At 37.3% G+C, this 14772-nt stretch overlaps 2 protein-coding genes across 4 annotated transcripts in view; one reads left to right on the top strand and one right to left on the bottom strand.

Moving 5' to 3' along the window:
- RTF2 (replication termination factor 2) overlaps positions 1-14772 on the top strand; it is a 30616-nt gene that overhangs the window by 3146 nt on the left and 12698 nt on the right. The window contains exon 5 of the mRNA XM_054845017.1: positions 677-755. Coding sequence (XP_054700992.1) covers positions 677-755 — 79 coding nt within the window. The remainder of the gene's footprint in view (positions 1-676; positions 756-14772) is intronic.
- LOC129214028 (beta-1,3-galactosyl-O-glycosyl-glycoprotein beta-1,6-N-acetylglucosaminyltransferase 7-like) lies at positions 1768-14601 on the bottom strand. Of its 3 annotated transcripts, none has more exons than XM_054845015.1 (5): positions 14200-14601; positions 11540-11680; positions 9140-10171; positions 8585-8680; positions 1768-7809 (listed from the first exon to the last, which is right to left on the bottom strand). In XM_054845015.1, exons 3-5 carry the CDS (start codon positions 10113-10115, stop codon positions 7583-7585), a joined length of 1299 nt encoding a protein of 432 aa, XP_054700990.1. In that variant the 5' UTR covers positions 10116-10171; positions 11540-11680; positions 14200-14601; the 3' UTR covers positions 1768-7582. The 3 variants fall into 3 exon arrangements, with proteins under 3 accessions (XP_054700990.1, XP_054700989.1, XP_054700991.1); XM_054845014.1 differs by having other exon boundaries at positions 11549-11680; XM_054845016.1 differs by lacking the exon at positions 11540-11680.

Genomic DNA, 14772 nt, shown 5'->3' with positions numbered 1-14772 from the left:
AAAGTGAACCCATTTTTACCAGAGCCACCTTAGTATGTTTTAATTCAGTTGAGGGTGATAGGAAAGGATTAACAGTAGCTCTTAGGGGGGGGAGATCACGTGAACCGTATGCATAATTGCTTCACCCAGTCTTGCAAGAATCTTCATGTGGACAGGAGAGACATGGGAGAGCAGACACTGGCTAGGGTCACTGGGGACAGCTTTGCCGGAGCGCTTGAGTCAGAGTATGCAAAACCGATAAGCTCGGTGGAAGGTGGACCATTGGAATGGTAAAACTTTGTAGTAAACCAGATTGTGGTGATGATTCCAGAGAAGCCTGTGTAGACCTATAGCTAATGTACAAAAACATCTCAAGAGCTTCTGTTTTGCTAAGATCCCCTTGAGAGACTCTCGTAAACCCGTGCTGAATTATATGGAGAATGAAGTAACAAAATACGTGTTGTGGTTTAATGTATTCAGTATTTTTCATTCGATTCTTACATTGTGCAAATTAATAAGTGCCTACTTAAAGGTGCCAATACCTTGATTAGCTGCAAGAATTTGTAAAGAGAAAGTTAACTGTGTCCTGCTAGCCTCTTGCGGTATTGTTCCTCTGTTAAATCAGAACTGTACATATATCTTTTAGATGCAGGGTTTCTTAAAAAATATTGTATGTCTTGTTGTCTTTTTTCTGAAGGTTTTGTTTCTTGAGAAACTGTGGCTGTGTGTTCTCTGAACGTGCTCTCAAAGAAATAAAATCAGAAGTTTGTCACAAGGTGAGTTTTTCTTCAGTTTTAGTAGCAGCGAGGTCACACATGACCTCCGCAGATAGATATATAGATATAGGTACATACATACATATACAATTGCATTCACATCAACTATCGTAAAGTGGGGGGTTTTTTGTCTGAATATGCAAATCAAAACTGAAGTTGTAAAAGTTGTGGTCTATGATGTCCTGAAGTAATTCTGTCTGGCCTTTTTTGATACATGTGTTTCTAAATAGTTGTAAAAATGAATGTTTTTGTTCTCAGAGACGATTTGATTTTGCAGTAACTACTTTAGACATTTCATTTTTTTCAAACATTTGGTTATAATTTCAGTTTACAAAAGGGTGATTGTTTTTCGTTTGGGGTTTTGGGTGCTTGGTTTCATTGGTTGTTTTGTCTTCCTGAATGCGTGTGGTTTTGTGTTTTATCAGCATCCGGTCTATGTGTTTAAACTTGCTTTTAGGTTTGTTTTTTTGAGGGGGCAGTTCTTCATAGAATTAAATACTGTCTACATTTCATTTTACAGTGCTGATTTACTCTCATTGTATCAGTTTCATTGTAGCTAGGGACAATGATAAAAGTTGCAAATACTGTCTTTTTTCCTGTCATTACTTTTACTACCAGTGAGATTCGTGGTGATAGTTGCCACATTTAGGCAGAGTTATTTTTCAGCAAACATGCTGATATTTGCTAAAACATACAGTATATTTGTATTAAACAAGACCCGTGAAGGAAAAACTTTCTTGGTAAGTTGTTGCAGATGATGCGGAATATTGTTAGTTAGGTTTAGCCTCATTGCTGTGTTTAGTGCTAATCCTGTTCTACAGAATTCTGGTTTAGTCATAATGGCTCTGCTTTCCTGTTGGCAGATACTAATCAATTTTTAATGAGGTTTTTTGTTTGTGTCTAAATTTTTGTTGATAGGTGGATGTAACTTGATTATTAAATGCAGGAATGAGATGTGTTGTCCATGGTTTGGCCAGTCTGCTAATCTCATAAAAACTAAATGAATCCCACGTGTTTTCTGGATATTTTTAATAATCAGTATTTATCATAGTCTCATATTTGCATGCAATTGTTTTCACATACATGTGAATTCTTTACAATATTCAGAAGGATGCTTCCAGAAGTAATGAAGTGGATATAATATCTAGTCTGTCAGTTTTTCATTACTGGATTTTGGTGCACAATGGTAATCAGCTGGGAGAAATATTTTAATCCACATTTCTTTTTATTAAGGTCGAAGAGTGATTTGGTGGATATTTGGATATATACTGATAATGTTCTCATTCTGTATTCAGAATCAGGAAGGGGACCAGAACTTTTCTAAATGGGATCATGGGGAACTGGTTGCCACGCTTTCTGGTAGCTACCAGTTTGTTTATACCCAAAGCGCTAATTAGCAGCATTCCCCGAGCACATTCTATCTTTATGCAGCCATGGGGCATATAGTAAAATGAACTAGAACTAATGAAGAAGAAGATGTTGTGTATTGTACATATGCTAGGACTAGAAATTTTTCATTAATAAATGAATCCTCTTCTGATACATGCTCTTCTAAAACACAAAAAAATTTTGAAGTACGGAATGTTTGAATGTTGTGAATTGCCATACCTATGTTCCTACTGGTGCTAACTGCTGTATTTTAAGAATTACAATATGATTTTTCAACTGAAATCCAACCTATGGGATCCATGTGGGCCACAGCATTATTTATTTTTTTATGGCCTAGCCACCTTTTGTCTGCCAGTATGTGCCCAGATGCCCAGCCCTGTGAGCAGAGGCATTGGTACATGACTTCAGAGAATGACACAATGAGAGTAGTTCAAAAAGAATAATCCTGTGTTTGCTTCTTTACGCTGTGTATTCAGTCTCTCAGCTAGCAGTATCTATGTTTTCACTTCATTCCAGGGGTGAGGTTTATAGCATGGATGGAAACTGGAGAAGTGTCAGTCTAGGAGCTGTGTAGCAGTTCTCTTCCCCACTACTGTGAAATTCAAGAAAGCTCTTTCAGAACAAGCTATTCTTGTGTATTAATTTCGCCTGTGAGCCTACAGAGCAGTCTTGATAGTCTGCTAAATTGTAAACAGCAACGGTTTCCCAAAGGACTTTGTCAAACAGATGCTGTAATGATGCAGTGAAAATATTCACCAGAGAATACAGATATCCAGCAGCCCAAAAACAGTTCTGCAATCCTCACCTTCATGATCATATACTTTAAACTAGATCATCTGAACTAGATAACGAATGTATATTTGCATGCTACGAGATGCATCTCACAAAATGTTGTGCTTCATGAAACTGTAGGAAATTACTTTCTTGTGCTCAGAGCAGAGGGTCGCTTCCTTTCCAGGCTTCTGCCTTGGCTCGTGGGAATGCTTACCACTTTGTGGGAAGTCCCACAGACAGTTGTCTCACTGCTCAGTTTTCTTCACAGTTTTTTTTGTGGCAGCTCATACAAGAAACAGAGCAATCCATTTGTCCAGTGATATGCAGATTTTGTCTACTTCAAGGAAATGGAAAACCCCCCAAGATGAAGAATTCAGCATTCCTTGGTTTATCTCAACAGTATTTGCTGTAGTACTAGATTTGAAAGGCTTTATGGACTCTAGGTACAGGAAGGATGAAGGAGTCTTCCTATCAGTTCTCTTTCAAAAAAATGTATTTTGCCTCAATAGAAACTTTACGTGAAGAGCTGATGATATTAAATACATGTATTGATCTGCTTTTACTGGAATTGTTAAGACGACTGGATTGGTACTAGAGAAAGGTGCAAGAATGCAAGAGGAAACTCATGGGTGGAGGACTTTTAGTAAAGCAACTGTAATTCATGTGTGAGGACTTCTTCTGACTTACCTCCTTTGGAAGTAAACTGTTCTTTCTTACTTCACATCTTAAGTAGCAGTATACTGAAGGATTCAAGTTAAAAAATAACATTAAAATGTGAAAACTTTAAGGCAAATAGTCAGACACTGTAGCAGTGTTGAGAGAGAGAGAGAGAGAGAGAGATTGTCTTTTATTGCCCGAATGGTAAATGCTTTGAACTGTCTCGCTAAAATATAAACCCTCCTGGCCAAAGATTTTTGAAAGAGCAATGAGAATTTCTTAGTGGTGGTTTATGTTGGAGCACGAGCTTTTTAGATGAAGTGCTTGGGACAAGTTTTGAAGCTTCTAGCTATTTAGACTGAAAAAGGTTGAAAAAGAGCTTTGACTAAAAGAGTGACTTATGAATACAAATAAAACTTATACTCCCTTTTTACACAGAAGTGTATTTTGTTTGAGCCATATTTTTGAGGTTTTGTACAGTAAGAAGAGAAAATTTATCAGTACTAAGTCACATGTTAAAATGCGCAGGAAAGGACTTTGAATCAGCGGGAAGAGAAATAACTTTGCTTCCAGATAACAGAGTTTGGTGATGTGTATTCCGTAGCAGAAGCCCTGAGGATCAGGAGGTTTCTGCTGCTTCCTGTTTCTCAGGAAGAGTTATGTGACATGGAAATCATCAGTTTAAAAATTGCACCTTTGAATAGGATGTTCTCACTTGTTGTTGTTTTAGTAGTCTGTTGCAGAATTAAAAAGTAATAGACCAAGCAAGACTGTTGCTACTCACTCTTTTTGTATTTGATAGGATCTTGCAGGTTGTGAGTTAGCGCTAATCTGTAGATTTTAGCAGGGCCCAAGTGATCAGATGTTTTGGAACTTCTGTTCTAACTGGCTTCCTGATTCTTGCATGGGCAATCTTTGGTGCCTGCTTGTTTGGAAGTCTGCTATTTGACAAAGATTATGCTTTTAGAAATGATGGAGTAAAATAATTACATAGCAGTGTATAGCATCTATTTGACCTCACTTTTGAGGGGGTTAAAAAGGTACCATTACCAATATTTGATGTTGACTCTCCTGTCTAAGAAGTTACTATTGGTGTAATAGTATGCTAGAGGTAGTTTGGAGAAAGGTTAGTGGTCATTGAATCTGTGGTGGAAGTCCTCTTGGGAGTTCAGGTATCAGTCAGGAAGTGAAGGACAAGATTACATTTTAAAACGTAATTTCTTGTATCAATGCAAAATTTACTTTGGAATTGTTTTCAGAGTCAACAGACTCTTAAGACACATTTGAAATAGTACCCTAACTATTAAAGTCTGTGCCATATAAAACACTTAATCAAATGTTTAACTTAGATATAGAGCTATTGAACATGTGCCTGAGACTTTTTGAAACAGAAATGATGCATGCATCTTTCAGATAGAGAGTTAATGTGAGTGCAGTATGTTAGAGCATAGCGTCCCCCTGAACAAGGTCACATTGACACTGTATGCTCTTAGATCAGCAGTCACCAAGAGTTAGTAAATGTTGGTTGCCGAGATCGAAAAGTTGTGATTGATCTACTCATAACGTGATAATGCATGCAGAACTTAATCAACACTTTTTATGTATGTTTAAATGCTCTCAGCTTTCACGGTTTTGTTACTTAATTTTTACTGTTGTTAGAAGTAAAAAATCTTTCAAGAATCTAATGTGGTTATGGTAACTCAGAATAATGAGCAGAATACTGTTTCTTAGTGATTGAGAATGGGGTGGTTTAATTATGATTTTCCTGGGGGTTTTATGGATGTAAAATTTTGTTTAAAATAGAAAATCCTTTAAGGAAGGAGGATCATGCTCCAATGCTTTTCCTGGATTGACATGGGTAAAGTCACACCTAAATTATATTTTAAGAGGGGGTTTTGTGCAGATTTCTTTTTCCTGATTTGACTGGTTCTTTTTCTGCAAAACAAGCCAATGTTGTATAGCGCCTTACTATTGAATTTATCCTTTTAATTCAATTCATAAGTGACACACAACAATTGTTCTGTGTGACGGTGATGGAAGGTGAAAGCTAAGATACCAGGTTTGCTTCAATGACGGTAACAAGAAATGTTCCGTTCACGTTTTAAAAGACAACATGGGGTGGATAAATGCTGGCAGTGCCCTACAGTGGATTGGGTGTGGTTTGGAGAGAAATTACTTATGAATATTGCTATGATTAATACATGCCAGAGACCCATTAGCTTCGGTAATGGTTTTCAGAGGGACTGTCAACAAGCTCAGTGTGAACAAGCTGCATGGCTTTCCCCCACCCCCCTTTATTTCCCTCCATAACAAAGCATCTCCAGCAATATTTAGCCACAAGATAAGTCCTGGATTATACATGAAACTGAGTACAGACCTTTGGGTTGAGTTTGGAAGTTTCTGTAAATAAATAGGGGCCAGATGGTCTTTCTTTAGGTTAAAGTTCATTTGAAAGAAGTTATGTTTCCAAGAAACTTGTGTGGGAAAATGAGCAGTACAGTTCCAGGAACCTGGGAATAAGTTTGTAATGAGAAACTTTCATGTTCTATTGTTGGGTCATTTGTTGATTCATTTGATTTTTTTGGAAAAATGCTTAATCTGTAAGTCAGTTTTTATAGGAAAACTGAGTGATATTTTGGGTGCATCTTGAAGTTTACATCTAAATTGCTCCTAGACATTTATTTATAATTTGTGAGTTTATAAGTAACAGGGTGTATTTTATTAGTTCCCATCAGCGTTCATGCAAATAAATTGGGAGTTTATTTGGATTGACTGGAATGAAACTTTTATCTGCATTCTTGCCAAAATGCTTCTAGAGGAGAATGAACAGTTTGAAGTGACTTCTCACAATTCGGGTTTCTGCTTGTTCCTTTGCATCAGTAGCACCTAACTAAAGACCTTTGGAGACAGGGTGTGGAGGTTTAATCCCATGGAAGAGTTGCAATCTTGTATGAAAGACCACCACTGTATCCTCTCTATTCCTTCATATTCCCCCAGTATTTTTGGTTGCACAAGCAAACAAGGAGTCCTGAAGGAGAAAGAGCAACTCTTGCCTGGAAAAGGGCCGGATCCTTGTTCTTTTTTTATTCCTGTTCCCCGGTTTTACCAGTGTTGTGTGTTGAAAGCTGCTTCCTTGCTGTAGACCAGCGAGTGCTGCATTTTGTCTGCAGCGGGTTTAGGAAATGAGATGCTTCTCCTGGTTCTGCTAGGTGTTACCTCCAATTGCTGCAGACTGCTACAAGGTTCAGGGAAGTTTTGTTTCCCTCTGGCAGGTACGCTGGGATTAGAAGATGGCTCTTCACTCAGTTTTCCTTTGTTCCCTGGCCTCAAATGTCCCATGTCTCCTGCAGAAACTCAGAAACAGGGACTTAAAGGTAAACATGCGTTGCAGGACCCTCGCTCTGTTCCTGGCACACACACCCTTTTCATTAGGAACAGAGCCTGAGCAGTGCAAGAGTGATGTTGCCATGCTACACAATGAAATTAGGGATGCAGCTGGCCATGGGGGGAAAAAAAAAAACCCACAGTGAAATGGACTGTGTCTGAAACTGGTTGTCACTTGCTTATCTATAAGCTCTGAAATTTTAGCATAACTTCATTATTCAAAATATTCTATTTGATAAGACATACAGAAGACATGACTAACTTGTGCTCTTCATATTTTGTCTTTGTTCAGTCACTGCTTCCATTTTATTATTTTCATATCAGTTAGGCCTTTTTTTGGCTGCAGACATGAGGAATATGTATTTTTCCAGTTAAATAAGATTATGAACTTCCCCCTTGTCTTCAGTAAATTATAGAATTAGACATGCCATTTTCTTTAAGAATTAACCCATTAGCAGTTGTTGCACTTTATCTTACTGTAATAAGTAAAACCTGGTTGTTTCAGTGGCAGACGGGTAGTACAGCATTGTGCTCACCCTCATGCTGTACTGCACAGAGTGAAGTCTATGGCTAAAAATGTTAATGGTTTCTGTCAGTGTTTTGAACACTTGTTTAGGTGTTCATTAAACGTTCAGCTTCATGTTGAAGTAGTTCTCTTGCTGCAAACGCCAGTGATCATCAATCGGGACTTCTGCCTGGTGCAGGACTTTAAGCCTGTAGCGTCTCTCTAGGCAGTCCATAACAAGTGGATATGTTGCAGGCTCGAATTTGTTGGCAAACAAATGAGGTGACTCAATAATCCACTGCAAATCCCCTAGTCCGTAGACACAAATATCTCTGATGTAATGACCTGCAAAGAGAAATTGAAGGTATGTGAAGCAGCAGAAAGCTGAACAGAATAATTTAAAAAAATAGTTTACTCTGTAGTGTTACTAACAAGAATTACCTTTTGATTTCACATAGAGCATCATTGAAATCTATCTGGAGGATATGCTAGATCTTAAACGTAAAGGCGAGGGTTAGGTTTTGTATTTTACACAAATGGATGCATGTTACCTTCAGCTGCTTCATTGCCATGCTGCTCTGCTTAATACTGTGTCTGGTAGCTGGGCATGCTGAACTTCTGATCTACTTCTATTCCGATACCTGTTTAATCACGCAGTACTTTGCTATGCTGAGTTTATACAGTTACATATTTTACTTTTTTTTTTTTTGCATGCTTTCCATATGGTCAGCACTATTCTCCTTTTTTATTCTTGTTCAAATTGAAGAAATTTAACCCGGTGTTGATGAAAGTCTCTGACAAACACACTTGTCAAGTAAAGCCCCTACTCCTCACTGAAAACTGGTCAGCCAAGTTAATGCATTGGTAATTGGAGGTTGAAAGAATGGTTGCCAGTGTATGGATACTGTGACGATCTTTGCAAGAAGAGATCAGAAACTATTTAGATTGGGTACAGTGGAATAATTTAGTCAGATGGCTTGCTGTTTGATTTGATACTTACAAAATAAAATATGTATGACCACTGTGGCACATTTAATAGCTAGCTTAAAGCATAATACGTAAATTGTAATGAATGCTAGTCGGTGAATCAAATTTGGGTTTGTGAGCAAACTCCCATTACCTTTGCAGCCCTTGTGTAGGGTTCCTTCTTGATCCTTCCATTTAATGGCTCGAATGTTTCCTTCCCAGTCTGCGTTGGGTGTAGCCCCTGGAGCATCTTTAAAAACATAAGGTTCTGATAACATTTCTTTCTACTTATTGCAGGGAAAATTTTCACTGCTGAAGACTTTTTAAATACGGCCACATTAAATATTTATTTACATCATAAGAACAGATATCGTTCTCAGTTTTAGTGCTTTTTTTATTCCTTGCAAGCATGAGCTTTTATGTAGCAAAAAAAATTTACTTGTTTTAATCAACATTTTTCTAGCCTTGTAGCTAACAGTCTGCACCATAAGTAGTACTTTTCTGGAATCAAGCTTTGTTTCTCAAACGTCAGGAGATGTGACTGTTTGAAAGGGCAGCATCAAGGCTCAAGAAATTACCGTATTTATGCAATGCAACTCAATGAAGTGGCAGTGTTAAACTCTGAATTGGAGCTCCCCAGCTCTCCGTGTCAGACCTTACAATACTGTCAGTCCAGGGGTTATTCATAGTAAAGTAACATACGTCTTACCATTTAAACGGTTCAGTGTGACCCAGTAGTGTTCATCCGGACTGTACGTGTCTCTTGACCATTCAAGCAAATCTTTTGCACGTGCATCAGTCAATGTAAACTCTACAAATTCTTTAGTCAGTATGTAATAGGCACTACCAAAATATATTGTCAAATTATACGGAGGTTTAACTTTTATATTCTTTGTCGGATACACGTATGACATTCCAGAATGTACATATTCTCTGTAACTAACCTGCGTCCTGTGTTTCATATGAAGTGGTTGGACTACCCCGGGAGTCATATTTTTACCATTCCATTTACTTTTGATGTATTGTATAATGTCTTTGTTTGTCTTAATGGGATAATCTTGACCACATAGATTAATAACATAATTCCACTGAATTTTGGAATGAACTAGATCTCTCATGCAATTAATATCAGCTTGTAATCTTGAAAATCCTGCATAAACAACATTTTCTCTTTTTGAGGAAATAAAAATATTTTCAAAGCAATTAACGATGTTTTGTACAGCAGCTTTATAATATTTTGGTGACTTTTCATCAACATGTATGCAGTAAATATTCTGAGGCATATAAATAGCTCTTAGCAGCTTTACAAACATTTCCAGCTCCTTGTGAATTGTGATAATGTATGCCAATGAGAAATTTCCCTCTTCATCTGACAGTGGTCTTGTGATAAAATGCAGAGTCTTCAAAACCATGGAGCAGTTGCACGAAGTCTGAATGCAGTTGAGTGGTTTAGGTTGGTAGATATTCTGGCAAAAGTTTCCAATTTTAAAGGCAGCCGTTTTCCCCACAAAAAGAGCCGAACAAAGTTCATCCGGGTAAAAACCACACTCTGCTATATTTGCATTAAATTTTTGTTCATTTGGCTCTTCAGAAAGTGTATCCTTTAGGTAGATAAAAGTGTAGATGAACATACAGACAGCAACGCACACTAAAAATCCTGATTTTGTTGCGTCAAGTGGGTTCATCTTTTATTTTCCAGATACCGTCTTCTCATCATAGTTTAATTAAGTGTTCAGATTATCTGAAAGGAAAAGTGAGATAAAGAGAAGGAGAGAACCTTTTTGACTTTTTTTTAATAGATGACATGTTAGTGATGCATTTGTAAATGTTGAGATTACTCTCTTTCCAGTTACTAGGAGGGACTGTGTGTGTGCCCACATGCATGCTCGTGCTGCACACGCCACTGGAAATGGTACTTGCAGAACCATGAAGCAGTCTGTCTAGGACAAACAAAATTCCCCAAAGACCCAAAATGGCTTTTTACGCTTTATCACTTGAGCAAGCGGGGGGCCTATCCCATCGGATAGAAGTTTCTTCTACTTTGAGGCAATGTGTATGCCAGTAGTTGAATCCAGTGCCATAGGTTGGCCAGGTCTGGCTTTGGAATTGGGAAGGTGTGAGCACTGTGTGCTAAAGGAGAGCTGCTGCTGAGATTTTCTTAAGGCCCGGGAAACCTTAAGTTCGGCCGGAGACCAGAATTCAGTAAATTAAATCAGCAGAAAATGTATTAAATAAACAAAAGGAAGAGACAAAAATGTAATCCACAAAATACACTGGTTTTTATCCTTATAAAGTCAGCAAATGTTTCTAACTCTTTGAGAGAGATTTTTTTTTTTTCTCTGACATCTTTGTATTAGTGCTTTGGAAAACAGAATGTGGGGACAACGCTCACCTATTTTTAGCATATGTGTATATCTTGAGATAAGTAGGCTACTGCCAGTATTAGCATTCAGAGATAACTGTAATTTACATTCCTATTGGCATAGGAGTTTTTCCATTGTGATTTTTTTTTTTCTTATGTATACCTTGCTCAAAAGTCAAATGAATGAGAGTGCAGCAGTCCTGAATCCCACAGCAATTATGTGAAGTCTATACCAACTGCTTCAAGGATAAAGAACTTCCTAGAGAAAATTCCAAGGTGGGGGGAAGAGTACATCTACTGCCATTAAGCTTAATAGTAAAATTAAGGAAGATTTTATTTCTATTTTAAAGAGAATTCATTTTCTCTTATTCAATGAATTTGTTTTTAACAAAATTTGTATTTCACCTGTAAATATTTCATGCTTTGCAGCTGTCAGCATCACAGTGTGTTTGTTATTACATCAGACCAGAGAACAAGCATATTTTTACAAAGGTAGTTTCTGTCGTAGTTAGAAGGCTCTACGTTTTCATTGGAAAGAAGTGGAAAATACTTTTTTTTAATGAAAACTCAGTATACATCTGTCTTAGAAGCTTGAAAATAAAGAGGGCATTGTAGTTAAAGTAGAAATGAGGCATAGGATTTAAAAAGCATTAAAAATACAGAATTTCAACCAACAGAATGGATACTTTATAATACCACAATTTTAAAATCTTATTAGGCTGTTGGGAAAGAATGTATTTATCTTACTGTCCTTACTGGTATGCACTGGATTTCATGCTGGAAGAATGCCTCTTTTCCACTTAGCATTCCAGAAAGTGGAGTTGGATGTTAGGTGGAGGGTTCATCCATTTTTTTTGCTTCTATATTCTGTCAGCAGTGTGCTTCAGTCTGCATTGGATGCACAGGTCAAAGAAAAACGTTAGGAAATCAGGTCCCAGAGGAATATTTTTTTCTTCACAGCTCCTAAGGGATACATTTACTGGGTAAACGAGCTTGATGTGAGTCTTTCATCCATTTGAACGAAAAACTTGAGCAAATCAAATCCACTTCAACCTTTCAATATTGTGTGGAAAGGAGGAGAAAAGGAAAGCCACTGAAAGGTGGGAGCCAGGATTTTCAGGGGCAAAATGAAATCCGCCCGTGCTGTAGCCTGCTGCCAGCTGATTCCCAGAGCCGAGAACAGATTTGCATAAGGGCCATTACATACCCAATAGCAGAAGTTAGGGAGAGGGAGTGTCTGTTGGAAGCACTGATTTTTGTGGGCCTTGAGTCAGAAAAACTGTTTTATTCTGAGTCAATAATGACAGGAGGGACACTGAGGTTGCTCTGAATTAGTGACTGTAATGTGATCTCTGTGGTACATCACAGACCAGGTTCATCCTGGACATAAGAATTACACTGAGCAGGTATAGAAATATTTGGGACTTTATACCTGCTTATAATATAGAACATCTGTACAGAATGAGTGTGCTCATCAGTTGTTTTGGTTTTTTTTTTTCATTAAATACATCTTTGTGGACAGGTTGCAAAGGTTTGTTCCTTGGGGAACCTAGCTATAGCCTCTTTGCTTCATATACTTAAATTTTTATTACACTTCAAATAATAGCTTCTAGGGTTGTTTCAGGTTGTTAAGTGTTTACTATGGATTTTTCCTATTGAACTGCATGGCATCTAGAAGCTGTATTTTATATGGCAGCATAAAAGTACACAAACGCCCTGTTATCAGGTAAGAAGAAACAATTCTTTCTCCAGTGTTAACATGTTTCTGGGGAATGACTAAATGATGAAGCCTTGCCTACAAGAACAGGATTTGACATCTTTCAGCCTCAGGGTATATTATAGAATAAAAGCATTGGCTTTCTGTTAGTGTTTTACCAGATTTAGAGCTAGAATTGCAGCTCTTAGTCCCATTGTGTATGAAATTTGCCACTTCTTAGAAGAATCCTCTAGCCCCTGTGCTATTGTCTGCTGTCAAGGACCATGCTACCGTATTTTCTCCTGTCCTTAAAGAGCAAGATATCCTACTGTTGAGAAGATCTACTGTCCAGGCATAACCCAGTCTCTTCCTGTCTTGCCTTTTAGTTTTGTTAGCAAGAGTGGCGTTACAGGTATTTATTGTTATCAGAGTGTCTCTCTGAAACTCAACCTTTTCTATGTTATCGATAGGTTTTGTAAATCTGAAGGATGAAGTTGTCTTAATTTTTAAAAGTGCCGAGAGTAATGTTTGATGTTCTTCAAAAAACACCCTGTTTGTAGGGATTTTCAAGCACCTTTGTGACTGCTTTTATGGATATTACTTAACAGAAAATTGTTGTTGTAAGCCTGAATTCCTCCATCTCAAAAAGGTGAACTCTAGAGAAAAGTGGAATTGTGTTTATGCCTGAAAACAAGCCTGTGAAATCCCATCTCAGTTCCTCAAGATCCCATTAGCTATGTATTCTGCTCTGCGTTTCATAGTAACAAATGATTGTACAATTCACAGTTTCTTCCTACCGTAGGATTTTGGACTGCATCATTGCACCTCTAACTGTTTTGTCTGTTCTCTTTGCATTTGCTTAATATTAAAGTTTAGATAAAATTTAGTTCATATGACTTCATAATTCAGTGAAGCAAATGACTTAGGAATACTTCATCTTCTAATAAAATGGTTAAAAGGCATTAACTCCTTATTTCAAAATGTTTTTATGTCTGTTTTTGTCTGAAAAGTGTTTATGCAGGCATTACTGTAGGTGTTTTATAAGCAAGTGAATACTCAGTCTTCTAAAAATTTAATGTTAAAATCATTGCTTTTAACTGCTTTTTCCCTTGCTTTTTCCTTAAGCCTGGGTCAGTATGCAGAGTCTGCTTAGCTGTTGTGAAACATATCAAGTAAAAGAAAAAATTTCTTCATCAAACCCAATTAATACTGCCTTAGAAAATTTAAATAATTCTTACTTAAAAATATTGCATCAGTATTTACAGATAAATATTAAACAGATTTATGGAGGTTTACCTGTTCATCTTTGCTATTTTTTCTGTTTTCCTCTGTTGTGTTTTTTTCTTGCACAGTGTCTTTGACCTCATAACAATTTAAAACAAATACTATGAAATCTATGTAAACCATTATGTTATAGGGCTGTAAAAAAAATGAAGTTGCTTGTGACAGAGCATAACAAGTATTCATAAGTATTGTGATTTTTATGATACAAACACCACTAGTAGCAGTGACCTCCACCTTACAGTACATCTATGACAAAGTAAAAAAAAAAAAAAATTTACCCTTATTGAAGATTTGAGTATTTTTTTAAAGTGAAATGGTCTTTCTGAAGTGAAAATATTTGTCACTTTACAAATATTAAAGCATGTTGTGTTTTAATAAAGGAAAAGCAAAAACCCAAAGTCCTACAATCTAATTTATTCAGGCTTACCTTGTACAAAATTAGCCAGGAGACGGCAGCATAATAAAATTAACTAGAGTCCCATTGTCCTTCAGCAGAATTCAGACAGCATTCTTCATTCTGTCGCTTGTGTGGAGATCTTGTGTAAGTGAAAGGGTTTAAACATTAACGTGAATGTTTTCATTTAAGACTTCATCTGGCTTCCCGCAATGCTTAGCATATTTATTCTGCAGTAATGCTGTTTAGCTTCAGAAATGTCCTCTGCTTCACAGTAATGAGAGAAAACTTGAGCTTCTCCAAATTTCTGTTGCCACTCTTCTGAGACAGCCTTTAAAGGACTGAAATCAGACTTTCAAATATGTAGAGTACGTTGCTGATGAGTATAAATAGTATTGCTTTACCTCAGAGGCTTTAACCTCTGCACTGCTAACGGAGCATGCTGGATGATGAGGACTGGAAACGAAACAAGCCCTCCTCCTCCTCCTCCTCCCATGGTTCTTAACTCTTTGCCTGCTGAAACTTTCCAATTTGCAGCAATTAAGTATAGCAAAGAATTGCCTCTGGTCATTTCTAGTAGCTGGAAGCAAGCTTAAAAGAAAAGAA

Source organism: Grus americana, chromosome 17 (genome assembly GCF_028858705.1).
Source record: "Grus americana isolate bGruAme1 chromosome 17, bGruAme1.mat, whole genome shotgun sequence".
Classification (NCBI taxonomy): Eukaryota; Metazoa; Chordata; class Aves; order Gruiformes; family Gruidae; genus Grus; species Grus americana.
This window is presented reverse-complemented; position numbering and strand designations above follow the sequence as displayed.